Source organism: Protopterus annectens, chromosome 7.part0 (genome assembly GCF_019279795.1).
Source record: "Protopterus annectens isolate FY-2018-M chromosome 7.part0, PAN1.0, whole genome shotgun sequence".
Taxonomy (NCBI): Eukaryota; Metazoa; Chordata; order Ceratodontiformes; family Protopteridae; genus Protopterus; species Protopterus annectens.
In genome coordinates this window covers 1,740,475,929-1,740,495,942 of record NC_056739.1, presented here as the reverse complement: position 1 = coordinate 1,740,495,942, position 20,014 = coordinate 1,740,475,929, and the positions used below count along the sequence as shown (strand labels likewise).

General features: G+C 38.3%; 1 protein-coding gene across 1 annotated transcript in view; it reads left to right on the top strand.

Moving 5' to 3' along the window:
* VPS33B (VPS33B late endosome and lysosome associated) overlaps window positions 1–20,014 on the top strand; it is a 2,132,768-nt gene that overhangs the window by 888,313 nt on the left and 1,224,441 nt on the right. The window contains exon 12 of the mRNA XM_044078281.1: window positions 15,770–15,843. Within this exon, the coding sequence (XP_043934216.1) occupies window positions 15,770–15,843 (74 nt within the window). The remainder of the gene's footprint in view (window positions 1–15,769; window positions 15,844–20,014) is intronic.

Below are 20,014 nucleotides of genomic sequence, written 5' to 3'. Positions count from 1 at the left end.
ACAGCTTTCAACGATCTGCTTCATCCAGGACAACTGATAATAAAGACGGACAATACTACAGTCATGTGGTACATAAACAAGCAGGGAGGCACGCATTCCTACCCCCTCTGCAGACAAGCCATTATTTTGTGGAACACAGCATTGACTTTTCAAGTACACCTACAAGCACATTCCTGACAGGAAAGACAAATACTCTGGCAGACGAACTAAGCAGAAACCTCATGGATCCTCACGAGTGGAAACTAGATCCACAAAACTTCAGCGTGATAACAAGGAAATGGGGATGCCCAGACATAGATCTATTTGCCTCCCCTCACAACTGCCAACTACTGAGATTTTGTACAAGGACTTATCTCAAGCTAGCATGGATGCTCTATCATTCAGCTGGAAAAACCTTACAGTATATGCCTTTCCTCCACTACCTCTCCTCCCCAAGGTACTCCTAAAGGTCAGACAAGAGAAGCCAAAAAATTGCCCCAGACTGGCCACACCAGCACTGGTACCCAATCCTAAAGAGCTTGTCTCAAGGCCCAGCCTGGACATTACCTCAGATTCCTCATTTACTGACCCAACAAAGCAATCAAATACTGCACAGCCAACTCAGAACCCTAAATCTGGCTGCATGGTGGATAATGTAACCATTCAGAACACACCTCTCTCCAAATCAGTTATGGATGTTATTCTGGAGGCCAGGAGACCCAGCACCAGAAAATCATATGCAGAAAAGTGGAAGAGATTCTGTGCTTGGAACCAGGCACAAGGAATTGACATGTTTGTACCAAATATTCCTCAGATTTTACAATACCTAACTGAGATGCTGGACAAAGGCTTATCCTTTTCATCAAGATCCATGCCTCTGCCATTTCAGCTCATTACAATACGGACCCACCTATTTTTTTCACATCCACTAAGGCAGTTCCTCAGAGGGACTAAAAACATAATTGTCTAACTTAGACTCCCACTTTAGCCTCTAGATTTGAGGCCAGTTTCTTAAAGGCACCCTTCCCATTAGGCCTCCAAAGAAGCCTGTCCCTCCTTCCTGGGGCCTTAATTTTGTTTTATTAAAATTGACTCAGGCTGCTTTTGAGTCTGCTACTTCAGCTTTCTTACAGCATTGTTCTTGGAAGACTGTTCTTCTTGTGGCCCTTATTTCTGCCAGACAGGTGTCTGAGTTGCAAGCCATTATGGCGGTTCTGCCAGACAGGTGTCTGAGTTGCAAGCCATTATGGCGTTTCCTCCTTTTTTTAGTCTTCCATAAGGACAGGGTATCCCTTTGTACTAATCTTTCTTTTATACCCAAGGTGGTTAATGAGTTGTCTCTTAATCAGTCACCCCTATTTCCCACCTTTTTCCCTTTTCCACAGTCCGCTAGTAAGAAGGTTTTGCACGCCCTGGATTTGCATAGACACCTCAGATGTTATTTGAATAAGACTAAAGCTTTTCGTAAATCTGAGCAACTTTTGTTTCCTTTCATTCTAGGTCTTTACATTTGGCTGTTTCCTAGCAAACCATTTCTTCTTGGAAATTTAAAGCCATTTCTTTTTGCTATTCTTTTCATGGGAAGAGCTTTTCTTCTGAGGCTCAGACTACTAGGGCTGTGGCTTTTTCTGGTGCTTTTTTAAAGGGTTTGGATACTAATTCTATTCTTGAAGCAGCTACCTGGACTTTTGTGCATACCTTTACCAAACGCTATAAGTTGGATGTGATTTCTAGAGCCAGAGCTGATTTTGTTAGGACCATTATCCATTACTTCCTAGAGGATTCTGCTGGCCCTTCCTCCTCCCTATCTTTTTCCTGAGCTTTTGCACTCTTCCTATTGTAAAGAATACTGTAGCAGTGATGTGGAAGACATATTACAGTTGTGTAAAATCTCACCATAACTGTAGATGTCCTTCTCTTCACTGTTGCAGTTTTCACTCTCTTCCTCTTTCCCCTGGTCCCTTTTCCTTCTGGATGTTCTTGTTACCTACTGGTATCCTTGTACTGTTATTACTGGGGCTTTTCAGTTCTTAGGATGGTATATCCAAATGTCACCTTTATTCCCTATGCCATGCATGGAAAAACATGTGTGACATACGACATATCCATTACAACATAAAGGCTTTTGTATATTGGCTGGAAATTTTGCTATGACTACAGGCATCTTACATCACATCATAGCAACATTTTGTGGCAGGCAAGCTGAGCAGGATCAGAATAAATCCTCACAAATGGAAATTGAATCAAGAAATCTTCCAGGAATTGATCCAGCTGTGGGGAATAACTCAGATCTCTTTGCCTCTATTCACTATTAACATATGGCAAAATTCTGCTCCAGGACTCCTTGCAAGAAGGCTGGGAAAACAGTTTAATTTTCATTTTCTTCTATAGGAATGTTCCTGTATGCTTTTTTACTCTTTCCACTGATATTCAGGCTCATTCTGACAGTTTAGAAGAACTCTCCAGAGATCATTGTGGTGATTCCCTTCTGGCCCTAGCAACAGTAGTTCTCCCTTCTTTTGGAAATGGCCAAGGGCCAGTACCACAAGCTTCATCACAAACTGGACCTACTTGTGTAAGATGGAGTGTTTGGTATAACCCAACTTGAAAAAACTTACTGCCTGATAGAGTTTTAATACCTTTTAGGCACCTTTTTTTCTAAGTATGTACAGCAGATATTAAAAGGAGGCAAAGAAACCTGCTACTAGGAAATTATGTATTAGAAAATAGAAAGGATTTTGTGATAGATGGCAAGACAAGAACCAGTAGCTTTTAAAGGCTAGCATTTTTCTGGTTCTACAATACTTGGGTGAGTCATTATCTGCTGGCCTTTCCTTACTTCTCTGTCAAGGTTCAATTTTCAGCCAGTTCAGCATGTCTGCCCATGGATCTTCCACTTTCAGTGCATTTCCACATTAAAATGTTTTTGAAAAAGGTATTAAATATCTAGAAAACAGGTGGCTTCTCCTTGGGTCTCATCTTTGTGTCAGAAAAACTAGCACTTGATCCATTTGAACCAGCCCATCAGGCTAATTTGAGGTTCATAGTGTGGAAAATAGTTTTGCTCATTGTTCTGAATTCTTCAGGAAGAATAAGTTGCAAGCATTAATGGTGGATCAACTTTATCTCATTTTCAGCAAACCTAGAGTTTTCTTGAAAACTAATCCTTCCTTTATGCCTAAAGAGGCATTCAAGTTTACTTTAAACCAAGCTAACCATCTCCATATCTTCTTTTCAAATCCTAAAATCAAGGAAGAAAGGATTCTTCATACTTTGGATGTCCTCCGACAACTCGGAGATTATCTTGACAGAACTAAAACCTTCAAAAATTCTGATCAGTTAATCATTTCTTAGGAAGGTAAAAAAAAGGAAATCCTCTGTCAAAGACTATCTCCAAATGGTTGTCACATGCTATTACCTTTTGTTATAACCACCACAACAAGGCTGTTCCAGGCAGGGTCAAGGCTGACTTTATCAGGGGCTTGGCTTCATAAATGACTTTTTTGCAAAGGGATGGTTTCTATAAGTATTCTAGTGAAGCAACTTGGTCCTCTGCACATGTGTTTATAAAGCACCATAAACCAGATTCCTTTTCCAGGTCTAGTGCAGACTTTCCAATGACCATTTTCCAGGGGCACATGGGCCTTTATTCTTCTTCTTCTTCTTCTTCTCAGTCATTGTAAGTTATGACAGTGTACCCATTTATCTAAGGTTACTGCAGCAGTGATCTAATGATGAACATGGTACAGTTATATAAGTAAACTTACCATAACCGTAGATGTTTGAATGATCACTACAGCAGTAGCTGCCCCCTTCCCCCATCTCCCTTGTTTTTGTATATGTTTTATTGCCATGATGAGGACCTAGATATTTACTTACCTATCATTGACTTCTTTCAGGTCTCTAGCCTTCCTTTCTCTCACCTGGCAAGAAAGTTTTGAAGAGCTTAGCATTCAAACCATTTATTTTCCTTCAGCTTTTCTCAAGCTTGGAAGCTGACTGGCTGTTGTATCCTTTGCAGGATATACCTCATATAGCCAAGGCTACTGTAACAGTTCTAACATCTACTGTTACGTTAAGTTTACTTACCTAACTCTACTTACTAAATATTACCATGGATGGGTTTCCCTGTAAAGTTTATGACAGTGCTGCAGAGTATATACAATGGAGCACAAGTTAAACTATAAACTGGATTATCTTATGCTTTTTACTTGTACTGAGCATCTTGACAGGATTGCCTTCTTTCTGTGTTACTGTTTACTATTTATCTTGAAACGCTATTGGAGAAAATTAGGGCATCTGACATCACTTTATTTAAAAATCTTACTCTTTCTAGATGTTATTTTATTATCCTTGACCATACCACAAAAATACATTGCCTAGTTATTGTCTATGCTAACAAAGTTAGGCGATAACGAATGCTATAAAATTAACGTATCCAGGACAGTGTTGTGGCTGTTAATTACAACACAAAGCAAGCTCTGTCAGTAGTTTCCATTTCTTTGGTGACCATATAAAATGAAGTATTAGGAGTCTGTTTTGCACAAACAGTAACTATTTTAAGTAGCTAATGTTGACAGATTTGATTAATACTTGGAAAGAATATTTCCAAAAATGGTGAAACTTAATTTATGATATTGATTGAAAAGTTCATGCCCTTCAATTATTCTCAGTTCTGTTTGTGATGTATACTGTTCAATCTATTTGCAGTTCACCACCTAAGACCATTCTTAATAAATTAAACCAAGGTATGAGGGCCTTCATTTGAGGGGACAAAAAAAAACAAGAATTGCCTGGGGCAGAATTATGCTTTCTAAAGCAGAAAGTGGATTGGGGGCTTTAGATTTGTTGATGTATTGACATGCAGACAGTTTTTACAATTGTGTTAAGTTGCAAATGCAAACATAACAATCTGGAAGATAATGAGGGCAGAGGCATTAGAGGACCAGGTTAATGTGGTTTAGTAGGGTGGGTTCTTTGGGGGTATGGGAAAGTAATAGATTATTACATCTGGACAATTTAAGGAAAGATGTACAAGAAACTGTGGCAAAAACATAGCTCATCCTGGATCAAGATGAGTTAATCCCAGTTGGACTTGCGCCACAAGATATACAAAATCAAGCACTGTTTTGGCAGTGGAAGAGAAAGGATGCAAGGTTAGAATATTAGTGTTTGCTAATAAGTCAAAGCGAGGTTGTATACTGGATAGTTACATGAGAGAACTATGATTCCCATCAAACTCCTTTCTGCTATGTATAGTTTTGTAGCAGTATGTGAAGAAGATGGGGATGGGTGACGAGGCGGGATACAAAGCAGTGATTTTATAAGAACATAAATAGATGATAAGACAAAGATATCTTAAGAGGTCTAATCTTGGAATCCTTCAAAACATTACATTTAATCCAAAAAATGATAGTTAAACACAAACAAGAATGAGAGAGGTTATTGACTATAGAGATCACATGAAACAGATGGAAGAGGGATGTAATATGCATAAGGACCCCCACCAAGGTGAGAAAGGTTAGAATCTTGTGTAGAAATATTTGCACAAATATTTATACACTTGGAAGTTTTAGGGAAGATTTATAATAATGCCAGTACTCTGTGATGGAGATGTGAGACAGTGAAGGGGTGACTGGTTACATATCTTTTGGCATTGTAATATGCTCTGTGAACTTGAAGTGACATATACAAGTTGGTCTGTAAGGTGCTGGGTAGACGGGTCTTAGTGAGTAGAGTATCAGGGAACATCAGAACCATCTAGGCAATTATTCTGTATGTTAATGCTGGTCATGAAAAGAACTATAACAAGAATATAGAAAAAAACATGAGTCACCGACACTTCAGGAATCAGTAGAACTCTTAACTGACTTCTTGACTGACAAAAGAAATGTAGGTAAATCAATTACAAAATTTTCTTAGTAGATGGGAACCTTGGCTGAATTACCTGAATCACGTAGAATGTGAAAAAATTTAACCTAGTAACTAAGACTTGGTTAATTTTATATAGGTGATTTTTTTTTTTATTTTCTCATTGAATAGCAGAAAAGTGAACCATAGTTGTAAGTTGTAATGCCTATTAATGTTATGAAAATACCTTTTGCTATCTGCTTTATTAATTCCATAAAGTGTTAGGTAAGATGTGATGTTGTCAATCTTGCCTTTATTCTCACTTGTGGGGTCAGATCCAATGTATCGGTATCCGTCTCGGCCAATATTCCAGCTCAAGGCCTTCAGCAAAGCTTGTGGGCTACATTTATACCCGTAATTCCTTCCCCTGATTCCCTCAGATCTTGCTTGTCCCCCCAAAGGTGCATAAGAAAAGTTGTATGGTAGCTATTTGTATGTGTATTGAAATACATATTTTTGCTTTTGAGCAAACACTTAAAGAGCGACATATATTCATCGAACTGCATTTAAGCGATTCGATGAATATGTCACAGGGCAAGGACGTAGTTGGCCAACTACACGGAGTTTCCCTTTCCTTCACTATAGTGCGATCTCATAGTTGGTATATTTAATTGGGGGACAGCCCCCCACCTGATAATGGTTTTTAATTTTATTTTTTTCCAAATGGCCACGTGAAATTTTTCACTAGGAAAAAATTTGATTATGTGGCCATTCGGTATTTATAGGTTTTGCGTATTATGTGTCGACTTCTATGTAGTTGCACATATGTGCTTTTGTTGTTCTGATGTAGACCCTAAAAAAGAAACTGAAAAACAAGGGCCAGGGACTCTGTCACTTTTAGTAAATTCAATTGCTGGCTAGTAAGTACATTGCTTGGATACCAGCTAAAAAGAAACTAAGAGGAACTGAAAGAAAATCAATTAGAAAAGGTGAAGAGAATACACTGACTGGGAAAAATCCTGCAGCTGTTCAGCAAAAAGCAGTTCAAGCTCCAGCTTTGCTGAAAGCCATAGCTTCAAGTAATCTAGAGGAATAAAATAAGTCAAATTTGCTCAGAACTGATTAAAATAAATGAAACACCGATGTATATAAATTCAAATAAGAAATGGCTGGAAAAAATAGAAGATTTAAACAGATATTCAGATGAGCTGATATAAGTGCAAAAATCAGAGGTTGAAATGAAGGAAAGGCTGGCTGAGTGTGACACTGTTCGAGAAGAGATGGTTCAGAAATTGTCAGAATTAGGGGACAGAGCATGTAGGGAAATTCTGGTATTTTCTGCCATACCAGACTAGGTAGAAGAAACGAGCAGTATTAAAGTTATGAAGGCACAAATAAGGAACTGGACTGATATTTCACAGCAGGAACTGTTAACAGAAAGGGTATACCATGTGCCATTTGAAAGCAGTCAAAACGTATATTAGTAAATTTGCAAACCTACTAGCAGAAAAAGATGTTACTAGCAAAACTGTGACAAAAAGGCAAAGTATTAAAAGTTGGGACCTGACGGTGTCCCGGGCTGCGTCCTACATGAACTCCAAGAAGAACTAAACCCAAACATAAAACTACTGTTCAATTTCAGCCTTACTACAGGATATGTACCCAAAGAGTGGCGTACAGCAACAGTGGTCCCTCTCCACAAAGGTGGTGCCTCAACGGATCCTAGAAACTATCACCCCATAAGCCTGACTAGCTTGGTCTGCAAAGCTATGGAAAGGATCATCATGCCCCTAATAAATAAAGATACTGGGGACCTAAAGACACTGGATCCTACCCAGTTCGGCTTTGTTAAGGGCAGATCCTGCCTCTTAAACCTGGTTGATTTCTTTGAAACAGTCACCAAGGCCATTGACGAGGGGAAGGTGGTCCACACAGCCTACCTGGACCTTGCAAAAGCCTTCGATACAATCCCTCACTCGGGCATTATAGATAAGCTCACCAGCTTAAATATAAACCCCTATGTCACTCTATGGGATTCAAACAGCTTCAAGGACAGAACACACATGGTTAGAATTGCTGGAGCCATGTCAGACTCCAAACCAGTTACAAGTGGCATCCCACAAGGCTCAGTCCTGGGACCTCTCTTGTTCGGTATATATTTCTCGGAGGTACAGGCTAACACAGAAGGACTGTGGCTGACCAAGTTCGCAGATGACTGCAAACTGGGCGCCATAATCGACTCTCCAGCCGACACAAGCATCCTACAAAACGGCCTCATAGAAACAGACAACTGGTGCCCTCAAGCTAAACGCCAAAAAGTGTATAGTCATCCCCTTTGGCAAAAACAAAGTGCCCACAAATTACCACATAGGTGGTAATCCATTAAGTATGGAAGAAGTAATTAGGGACCTGGAGACCCAAGTTGATAGCAATCTCTCATTTGACAACCACTTGGCCAAAGTGGTTAGAAAAACATTTTATATAGCCCAGCTAATCATGAAGGGATTCACATCTAGATCAGGGGAGGTCATCGTGCCTCTTTACTCATCCCTCATCAGGCCCATAATTGAGTACAATGCCCCTTTTGGGATGTACCTTACCAGACACCTGCAGCAACTGGAAAGACCCCAAAAGTACTTCACCAAGAGGATCAAAGGGCTCAAACAGATGGCATATGCAGCCCGGTTAAAGAAACTCCAGCTCTACTCAGTGACATACCGCCTGCTCAGAGGCGATCTGTGCCTGACGTATAAAGCCATGTCTAACCCGGAATTAATGGACATGCTGCACCTCAGAAAATCCAAATCCCATCGAGCTACGCGCTCGAGAGACTTGAACCTCAGCACTGAAATAAATAGGACATGCTGGAGGGACAGATTCATAACCTAGAGGCTCCCTTCACTCTGGAATAAAATCCCAGTCCAGGTTAGGCAGAGTCCCTCATTGACTCTCTTCAAGAGGAATCTTGATGAGTGGATGGGAGATAGTAGGTTTACCCCGGGTATCACTTCTGTGTCACTGTTAGACAGAGGCACAGTATACTAACCTCAAAAAAGGGCATAGCAAAATTAATTTAAAATGGGTGGCGAAAGCCAAACACACTCTGGCTAGGCTTATAAATGCCGTAGGGCAGATAGCCTAGTATGAACCTATGAGACAGAGTGTTTGTGGAAAATGATTACTCACTGTTCCCAGGCAGAAGAGAAGCAAATTTATTCCAGTAAGTAAGGAACATTGAGAGGCAAGTGTGAGATTCAAGCTGCTGTGAAACCAGCTGTCTTCATGGTATTTTTTTCCTGGAGGATCAAAGTAATTTTTGATGCAGAACAGGCTGGTGGGGAAATAGAAATGTTTGTCCAACAAAAAGTGAGCCATCAGGCAGAAAGGGACTCTGCTTTTCATTCTTGGGATAATAATGCACACAGAGAGACTTTCCCAGTGAAACCTTTTTCCAGTGTTTCAAAGAATGCTTGAGAGGCAGCAAAAAGTACAGGAGTCAACTAGAAGATTCAGGAGTGCCATGGAACTGAACCAAAATCTAGAGCTTGGAGATGGAGATGAGCAGGAAGAAGACCAGTAGCACAGAAATTAATGAATAAAAGTGAGAAGGCAAAGCATCAGTCACATATGTGAAATATGTATGTATAAGAAAAAGTGGAAGGAGTGGACTTTCGTTTATTGCATTTAAACTTGTGTGGAACTGAACAGCATTTGCCTTGCTTCATGTTGTTAATGTGTGGGAAGAAAAAGGCAACTGTAAGTAAAACACTTTCTGTTCTTAATATTTTTATCAAACTTTTTACAATATGAATTGTGTGATTTAAAATAGTGTTTTTAGTTCCTGTGGGTGACAAACTTACTAAAGTAAACATGTCTTTTTCTGTTTTTCTCTTTCTTCTTTTTTTTGGTATTATAGTGCAGAAAGAGAAGCAAAGCTAGTCAAAAACATGTTTTGGCAAATAGGCTGTAATCTTGGGTTGTTGAGGTGCTGGATGGGGGGTGCAAAGGTACACAGATCATAATACATGTGTAGCTGATATGTTTTTCCTTACTTTTGCAGAAGTGAACATAACAAATTCTAGGTGGAAACAGATAAATATGAGAAAACTGAATATAATGAAAAGTTTTAATTTATCAGTAATTGTTTCAGCTTTCTTTCAGGCTGTAGCAGAGGGACTACATTTTTTCTCTTATGTTTCCATGGAGACAAGCTGATAATAGGGGAATAAAAGTCAGAACACTGGTTTCTTCAAGGCTAAAAGTTAATGATTTCTGAATGAATGCAAGTTGTTTTCACATCTGGGTGGGTAATAAAGATAAAAAAAAGCAACATACACCAATTAGTGTAAGTAGAAACCAAGGCAATAACATGCACCTTAGCATGGATGACCTCAAGTTCAGGTTAATTAAGGCCTATGTTAGTAGCCGTCTGTTTGGGGTAAATGTTACAATTAGGAGGGTTAAACCTTCATTATTTGAAAAAGTACATAGTTGTGTGGGTTTGTGTTAAGTTAATAAGTAATGAAGATGTTCTGGGGGATTTTTTTTTTGTTTGAGGGGTTTTATTAAAACAAAAAATCTTGTAAAATGTGACATGTTTAAATGTTGTTGATAAGAAAAAATGTATAAAGGATTAACCTGACAAATGTTAGTGGGTACATTTATCACAAAAGCTGGGAATAGACTTTTATAAAGCTGCCATATACAATTGGTGGGGATAATGACTTCTTACTGTAATGAAAACACTTTCCATATAATCTTGAAATATGAATGGTCTCACATGCATAGATAAAAAGGAAGCATATTTAATTATATTAAGAAATGATGAGTGCAAATAGCAATGCTATAGGGGATGCATTTAGAAAGAACTGACCGTGTGAATTTGATAAATAAAGGATTTCAGAATGGATGTTCGGCAGAATATTAGGAACAAAGGAAAAGAGGAGTACTTGTATATTAATTGCTATAGCAACTGCAATAGGGTTAGAAGAAGAGAAAAAAGATAATAATGGCAGATTTGTAGTAGTAAGGGGTTATGAGAAAGGGATAAGGATTACACTGACATGCATTTATATTTCACCTGAAACTGGTGTTATGGAGCTTAAAAAAATCTGGGGAGAAATAATCAGCGTTTGTCAGTTAATATTTATAGATGGGGAGTGGAATTTGATTTGCAACAACGAGGATGTAGCTGAGGGGACCTAAAAGGGAAATATGACAGAGTGTAGATTTTTGAGGAAATTTATGAAAATATTTGATATGAAAGTTATGAATATAGTAGTAGGAACTCTGTGAGAATTTATATATTATTCCCCAAGATATAATAACTGGCCCAGACTAGACAAAAATTATATTTCATAGGAACATGTGCATTTTAATTGAGAACCCTTGACACACATCCAGTAATTACTAAGATAAAAATGCAGGGCAGTGAAGTACAGATGAGACACTGGTGTTTCCTTACCTACCTGTTTAAAAGAGAGGAATTTAAGGAATGGATAGTGGGAGTTATTAGGGAAGATAGAAAGTACTCTAGAAGTTATTGCTAATGGGTGGGATAAAGTAAAAGGGGAGTTTAAAAATAAGGTAGAAATGAAATAAAAAGAGATACGGTTAAGAAGGAACACAAATTATTTAGAGAGGCTGACAAAGGTTAAAATATTACAGAATAAGGGGAATCTCACAGTACAAGAAGAGGTCCACTTTCAGAATGCTAAAGAGAAAGTAAGGAAGTACCTGGATAATATGCATGAGTTTTCAAAGATTACATTTAAGTAACTGTTTTTGATGATAACTCCAGAGCACAAAACTTTTGGCACAATGACTTAAGCAATAGAAACCAGAAAGGGTTGTTGCCAAACCTAGGGAGCCCATAACAAGAAAAAAATGACCAGAGATATTATAGATGTATTAGAGATATTTTAGAAATTTTATGAAAATGTGTATAAAGCAGAGAAGTGGGAAAATCAAATGGAAATATTTATGGAATACTTAAATATAGCAAGGTTAGAGATTGATGAAGCTTAACAGTTAAAAATCAATGAAAGGATGAAAGGAAGGACTGGGAAGAGAGAACAGATAAGCAATTCCCAAAGAAACAATGGGGGGTGGTTATATGTATATCTCCCAAATAAGCAACAAAATCTAGAATATTTTGGATCTTTGCCTGGAACTGCGTACTTTTAATACCCCAAGCAGGCTTCAAAAATTTTTTTCTCAGGTAGACAGCAAATGTTAGAGGTGTGATGAGACAGAAAGAGGTAATTGGGAAGATATTTTCTGGGAGTGTAATGAGTTGGTAGGCTTTAAAGATTCCCTGCAGATTGCTCTGTCAGACATGCTGGGTGAGCAAGTTGGAGCGACTAGGGAAATTATTTTTTTGAGTTATGAAACTCAAAATTGCGTAGACATAGTAAGGCCTTGCTGAGTCTAATTATGATGGCTGCCAAAAAAGCAGTTACTAGAAAATAGAAATCAAATCTAAAACAAATTTACTAGAAGTAGTGACGATAGTAACAGAGTTACAAATAACTGGAACTGGGATCTTTAGAAAAGGGTAGGAGTCAATTACATAGGAAAAAAATGGCAACTGTGGGATCAATACATGCAAAGGAGGAACAAGGTTTAAAAGAATGTAGGATTTGAATGAGCTATGTAATGGTTGATTAATTGTGGCTGGATATGTTAAAAGTGATGTATAATGTTTGCAGCTACAGTTGTGTCAGCAGGGTTTGGAATGTATAATGTTTGCAACTGAGATTGTGTTGCAACGGTTTATTGTCATTTATATAAGTGCAATGTGGCTTATGTCATACATAATTTAATAAAGATGTTTCTTGTTTAAAAAACAGTTAAGATAGGAGGAGATGAGATAAAAATCATGGTGTATAATCAATCTGCAGGAAAGTCTGTGGGGAAGAGATGATATTCTGGTGGAAGTTTGGAAGCTAGGAGGGAAGAAAGTGATAAAGATTTGGAAGGTTTTGTTTGACGGTATTTTAAAAGGAGGGGAGGTACCAACATACTTAAAATAGTTGTGGTGACTGTAATACCTAAAGATGATAAAGACCAATCAAATTCAGATTCATATAAGCCCATTTTAATTTTAAATCATGATTATAAAGTGCTTATGTCTGTAATAACTAAAAGAATGGCAAAGGTGAGGACAAAATTGATAGATGTGGATCAATGAGCTTTTTTGGAGCAGATGCAAACTTTTGACAAGAGTAATAGAACAATGATGATCCAGAGAGAAGCAGAATATAAGAAAGTACCACTGTCATTGGATGCAGAGAAAGCATTCACCAGAGTAAGCTAGGATTGTATGAGTTGGGCAATGAAAGCATTTGCATTTCCTGATACAATAATAAGGTTAATTAGAAGAGTAAATGAGGGATCCAAGGCAAAAATGAAAGTTGGAAGGGTCCTCTCTGATTTCTTGTGTCTACAGTGGAACCAGGCAGAGGTGTCCTCTTTCACTTTGTTATTTGTGTTATGTTTAGAACCATTAGCAAAGAAAATTAAGGGACTTAGAAATTGAAGAAAATGATTGGCATGGTGTTCAAGAAAACGTGGCTTTATTTGCTGATATTATTTTGTACCTGATGGAACTAGAGCAGGGCATCTCAGTGTTCTGGAATATTCAGAGATGATTCTATTTTTTGGGGGCATATAAAATGAATGAATATGAAACAGTTTATAGCTATAAACTATGTACCCACATATGAATTGATTCAACAAGATCCTTATTTATAGGGACGTTATAAAATGGAATATTTAGAAGTATGGACTTAAAAGGATTCTGTTAGGTCAGCTAAGGATATGTGGGAAGAGACTAAACAAATGATAATACCAAAAGTGCAGAGACTGGAAGTTCTTGACCTTGAATATGGGTAGCAAGATGCAAGCAGTAAAAATGTTTTTAGTCCATTTAGTTGTATACACAGGTCAGGCATACTTTTTTCTTCCAGAGGAGGAGTAGTTGTAGGTAGTAATGAAGAGATGAAGGATTTTATCAGGGAGAGGAAGGGCAAGAGTCAACTGGGATAAGCTGATCCTCCCAGTAGAACAAGGAGCTTTATTACCTGATATTAAGGGATATTTTAAAGCTGCACAGTTAAGGCTCTTGTACATAAGACAGGAAGAATGCTACAAGTGAAAGTGGCAGTGGTGATAATGAAGTGGGGGGGTTAATTCAAGAAACAAGGAAAGAGGGGGATTTTGGAAGCAAGAAATAAGTAAAGGGGGATTTGGGCTGCAGATCTTTAAGGACAGTAATAGTCATGCAGAATATTATATTCATAAAGTAGCAGGAAGTACACTAAGAACTAAGTCAACACAGGAATAGAGAAAGGAGATTATTTTGATAGGGATGACTGCAATTAAGGGTATAAAGAATAGACAAGAGGTGGCTGGAATTTACTGGAGGACACTGGCAAAGGAACCAGGGTATTGAAAACAAATAATTAGAGGGGGAAAGGTAATAGAATGGGAAGAGGCCAAGAAGATATTTGGATTGTAGGCTAGTGACTGCCTTCCATATGAAGGACTGATATCAGAGTAGAGACAACGAGAAAGGAAGAGGGGAATACTAAATGACATAGCTGCACTGATTGAGTTTTTCATTGATTCTAGAACAGAAGCTGCTGTTAAAAATGGATAATTAGTAGAGCATATCAAAAATTGCAGGATACAACCATAGGAATCAATCAGAGGAGGTCAGAAAAGATTGGGAAGAGAGATTAGATATGCAATTCACAAATAAACAATGGGAGGACATATGTACGGCTCACAAATATACAAAATCTGGAAGATTTCGAACTTTTGCCTGGAAGTGTTTGTATAGTTAATTTTATACCCAAAGGAGACTCCAAATAATTTTTTTCTCAGGTAGATGGCAAATGTTGGAAGTGCAATAGGGAAGAAAGAGGTACTTTGGAGCATATATTCTCTGAGTGTAATTAGTTGGCAGACTTTAAAAATTCCCTACAGAGTACTCTGTCAGAAATACTGGGTGACCAGATCAGTATAACTAAGGACATTTTTTGAGCTGGGATACAGGAGTTTGATTCTGGTGGCTACAAAATAACAAAACAAACAGTTACTAGAAAATGGAAATCAAAGTCTAAACCAACAGTACTTGAAGTAGTGAATATTGTAACAGAGATAGAAGAACAGGAAGGGGGATAGAAAAGGGTAGGGGTAAATTATTTAGCAAAAATGGAAATTATGGGAATAATACATGCAGAAAATGTTGTGGAGGCGGAATAAGGTGTAAGTGAAGGCAGGAAATGAACAATTTATGTAATATTGCTTTTACTATGTGATAAAGAACAGTATAAGTAATGTATAACGTTTGTAAATATGAACTAGTGTTTAAAAATAAAGTTTGTATGTAAAAAAATAGTACGTACTCAAGATTATACAATTATAAGCATATGAATCACAAACAAAACTAGCCCCCTCACCCCCATCCCCTTACTTTGTTATTCTCACTCAGACATTACTCCTTGGATAAAGAGCAGTACATCTTGGGCAGTAAAAATCTATCTCAGTCGTTTTTCTATGAGACCATGAGCTAAGTGAATGTAAAATACAGGGCATTTTAAGCAATATGGTTACCACTCCTCTGTGAAGCTTCCATTAGTGCATCAGCAACTAGCACCCTGAGTAATTATGCTCAGAAAACTGTGATACAAGCTACTGTGTTTCAAGAAAGTGTCTGTGAAGCCTTTGGGTATTCTGGTGTGAAATCATAACCAACATCATTTGGACATTTCTTTAGGAGGCAGCAATTATCAAATTACATTGCACTTGCCAGCATACATTGCTAACGGTTTCAATCTGAGAATATAATTAGTGTGTGGAATTTTGGTGATGTTTTGTCTTGGATTAAATTCTTACAGCGTAATAATTTGTATTGTAATTATATTTTTTGCAGGAAGCGTTGAGTTTGGTCCTGATGTGACTTCATCTGATAAAAGTGTAAAGGTGCTTTTGAACTCTCAAGACAAGGTTAGTTTTGCTTACCATAGTTGATATAAATAGCCTTATTGTAGGTAAAGGGTAATGATTTTGTGATATTTATCACTTCCCAACATAAATACTTTAAAATGTTATTCAGTTTAACCGAGTTTACACTATTATATTCTCCATTGTGAACAAGCAGGATATTTACTGATCATTTCCCAGTATTGTTTTATAGGGTTACTGTCCCATTTGTCAGCATCATTGTACATGGCACAAATAAAATAAATGGCTAGATGGTCTTTCTTTTTCCTTAGATGCGGCATTGAAGCTCCTCTTTGGTTGAGTTCATCTCCATCAGTGACAGTTTGGCAAAAAATTATTGTTAGAAATTAGGGTCATCTGCAAGTCCATACTAATATATGTTACAATGAAGCGTGATGGCTAAATAAGTGCACCCAACTCCTAAACCTGCCAGTTCTGTTTTGTCACTTCCACAGTTCAAACCATGACACTTGATGTTGTCAGGTATGCAGCCCCTCAAGCCTGTCATTTATTTCTTTTTTGTCATTTGCAGAATTCAAATAAAGTCCTGCAGTTGCATGTCTAAGCATCACGACACCAAATGCCCATGTGACCATTAAATTAGCAACTATGACCTACACTGCTTTTCCTTTAGCTTATTGGACAGAAGCATGATGTGGCTAACTGCTGCCTGTGTCAGCAGTTCGATCTTGCCACTCAGAGACACCATTAGTAGACATTTCTGGCTACATTTTTAACAAAATGGCAGTGATTGTTGAGATAGCCTCATGGGAGGGGGACTAATGGGAGGATCCTCCACACAGCTTAAGCAATAAGTCAGATTACTTCCACAAGGACAAGCATTTAGATGGTAGGTTAAGGCATGATCCTGCAGAAGGTAAGTCTAGTGTTAATCTGGCTCCCCGATCCATGGAACTAGTGAACTTATTCTTGGCTAGACAGAACTCACCTCTGCACCTTTTCTATGCCTTAGAGGAGGAAAAGGGGGACTTTCAAAGATGGATCTAGTTGATATGATCAAACAACCACTACATCGAAACTGCGCATCATCAAGACAAAAGGATCAAGCAGTTGAAACGTCAAACATTCAGGCTGTTTAATCCAAACCCATTGAAATATATTAGTTGGCCAAATAGGCAGTTAGTATTATTATTTATAGAACCTCCTTACGTTGTATGCTGTTTTAGCACTTTAAACATAATTATAATGGATGATATGTGTTTGTAATGGATGACATCTGACATCTAAGATGTTGGCCCACCAGTGTACTTTGTTTAGTTTGGATTTGATGGCCTGAATGTTCACTCTTTCAACCATTCAGTCCTTTTCTCTTGATGATGTGTAGTTTGATGCAGTTGTTGTTCGATCATGTCAACTACATCCATAGAGGATGCATCCTCCAGCTGACTCAGTCAACAGGAGCGTGTGTGTGTTGGGGGGGGGGTTGCATCTTAGAGTTCTTGCACTGCCTAACCCCACAGTGAATAGATGGAGCCCAGTGTCTTACAGTCTGATTGTGGAGAACAGTTCCATGAGTCACCTGATTATGGATCATGGTTGATTGATGACTTCCTTCCAAAGACAGCCCTTCCAATCCCATTTGGAACAGTAGGCCCTATTTGATGAGCGTTTATTAGGTTGACTTATGTCAGGGATTACACCTCAGGGACAGGACTCTAAGCAGGTGTTTGATGTCTGGGCGCATGAGTCATCGATGCAGGATTTACCCTTAGAAAGTATAGTTGGAAGTCTGTACTAGGCCTACCTGTAGCATCTCTGCAACTTGTACTGTTTCCTTTTCTTCTTACATCTGGAGCATCACACCTCTTATCAGTACCATGTAGAGCACATCTCCTAAGGAAATGGGGAAGTATGGGACTTCATTGCAGTCTGGCTACTCTGAGGAAGTAGAAGACTCAAAGGCAGTTGTCTTTGGGACAAATAAGGCCCCTTGCTACTCCCCATTTCTACCAGTGATTCTGTCTTATGGTGAACCTTGCACTTGTAAGGAATAGTGCAGATTGACTTTCAAGTCCCATTTCCTCCTCCAAAGACACCTGGGATCACCAGGTAGAGTGTCTAGGGAAGAGGCCTGAGAAGTCGTGGATTGTCCCTCCTATGGTGCTTAAACTCCTGCATTTGAGGTAGCTGATGCTCCTTACTTGCGCAGAGTTAACATTAACACCTAAGATTAATCTATTGTCTATTTTGGCACTCATATCTTTGAGATGACTTGTATTGGATAACAACTGCTTGTTTAAAGAGTACAGCTAATGTTGAGTATTGGTGCTTATATGCATGGTTATACATTTTTGCTGCTAAACACCTTTTGATTATTTGATGCCCAACTATATAAACAGACCATTAACATTTGGCAGATATATATCTTTAATATCCATGATCATTGTAGCAGTCTTGGTGTTGGCAAATTTTCATTTGTGATCTGTTGTAGGTTTAGGAGACACAAAGATGTTAAATAAGAAGGGGTCAGTATCTTAGTCCTGTGGTACCCCCTTGGATATTGGGCAAGGGTGTGAAGTAGAATCCATGATTTCAACATCAACTTACTAACTGACAAGATCATGTTGGTTCTTATGTAAGCACTAGGCTATTATTACAAGCTTAGTCAGTAAACTGTATTCATATATCCACTCGATCTTGAGGTTGGAAACACTTGAAAATGTGAGGCTGTTCATCAAAATATTTAGGTTCACCTTGAAGGTGGCAAGGATGATACTCTGCTTGACATATAGCAGGGGTTTATTCACAGGATGAAGAATACAGTAGGATATCTTCTGCCAACATGTCTTATTTATCTGCCGAAGTTTTATATCCTTAAATTAGGTATTTGAGGAACACGTTGTTCTGCAACGGAAAAGGAGGAGAAGGAGGTTTGTTTTTTTTCCATGGCTTGAAAATCCAGACATACATCATGATGGATTCCGTAAGAGACTGAGAGCAGGGGTATGGGTTGTCAGTCTCTGTTGATCTTTTTATTTAGAAATCTCTAAGGTCTCTTAAGTTGAGTGATATGTTTCAACAAATACATGGCAATATGGCTTTATATTTAGTAATGAGTCTGATAAAGATGAATTAAGACTTTTTTGGATCTAGAGTGGATGCCTTTGGAAACTAGTTGAGCCAGGTAAAGGATTTCCAAACCACAATGCATTGATATGAAAAGAAAAGGCACTATCAACAGGAGTCCCTAGATACCTTACAGCAACATCTTATTTTTAGTGGTATGTCACCTATGCAGTATGATGAAGAAATGTTTTGTTTAGCAAAATGAGCTATACTGCATTGTTCACACTTGGTTTAAGACCTTTGTTCTTGCATCAGTTGTTAACATAGTCTAAACCATGTTGAAGCATTTCTGAGTCAATGGAGGAATTACCAACAATATCCATTTTATAATCTTCTATATACTTCGCTAACTATAGACCTGAATTGTTAGACTGAAGGTCAGAGAAACAGATACCAAATCGGAGAAAGGCCCACCACTGAGCCCTGTGATATACCACTGGTAACTTTTTGCTTTAAGGAGTGGCACCTATGACACCTAACCACACAAATTCTGTTAAACAACTGATTAGCTATCCACTTCACTACGCATGGATTTATATTTAGATGTACACGCCTGTCTTTAATACCTGCTTGGAAAGCTGTGTCAAAGACCTCTTGGCCAGGTCCAGGTATGCTGTATGTAATGCATAGTCAGTATCTACTACTTCAGTGATGTTTAAGAAGGTGGGACCTGCCTTTGACAAAGCCAAATTTGTGAGGTCCCAGTAATGGGTCTCGAGTTATTATTGTCTGTGATTGGTCCACTCTTGTGTAATAGCATTCCAATGTCTGTTTTCCAGACCCTGAGAATGTAATTAGTGGATAAGCTTGGATTAAAGAGTTTAATTAGAGGTTAAGGTAGGCCATAATGAGTTACCCTGGTATATTATCAAGGTCCGTGGTTAAGGTGCTCCTAACTTGTAAAAGGGTTGAAAGGATTTTTACCATAGTAAGTATAGGGGTAGTTTGGACTGTGGTATTTGTTGAATGTATGTAACTATGTAGAGTTAAATTTGCACTTATGTTTTCTGCTAGGGTATTAGCTATTTATTTCTGGTGAGAAAATGTAGTACTGTTGTGGAGTAGCTCTGTACTTGGCTGACTACTA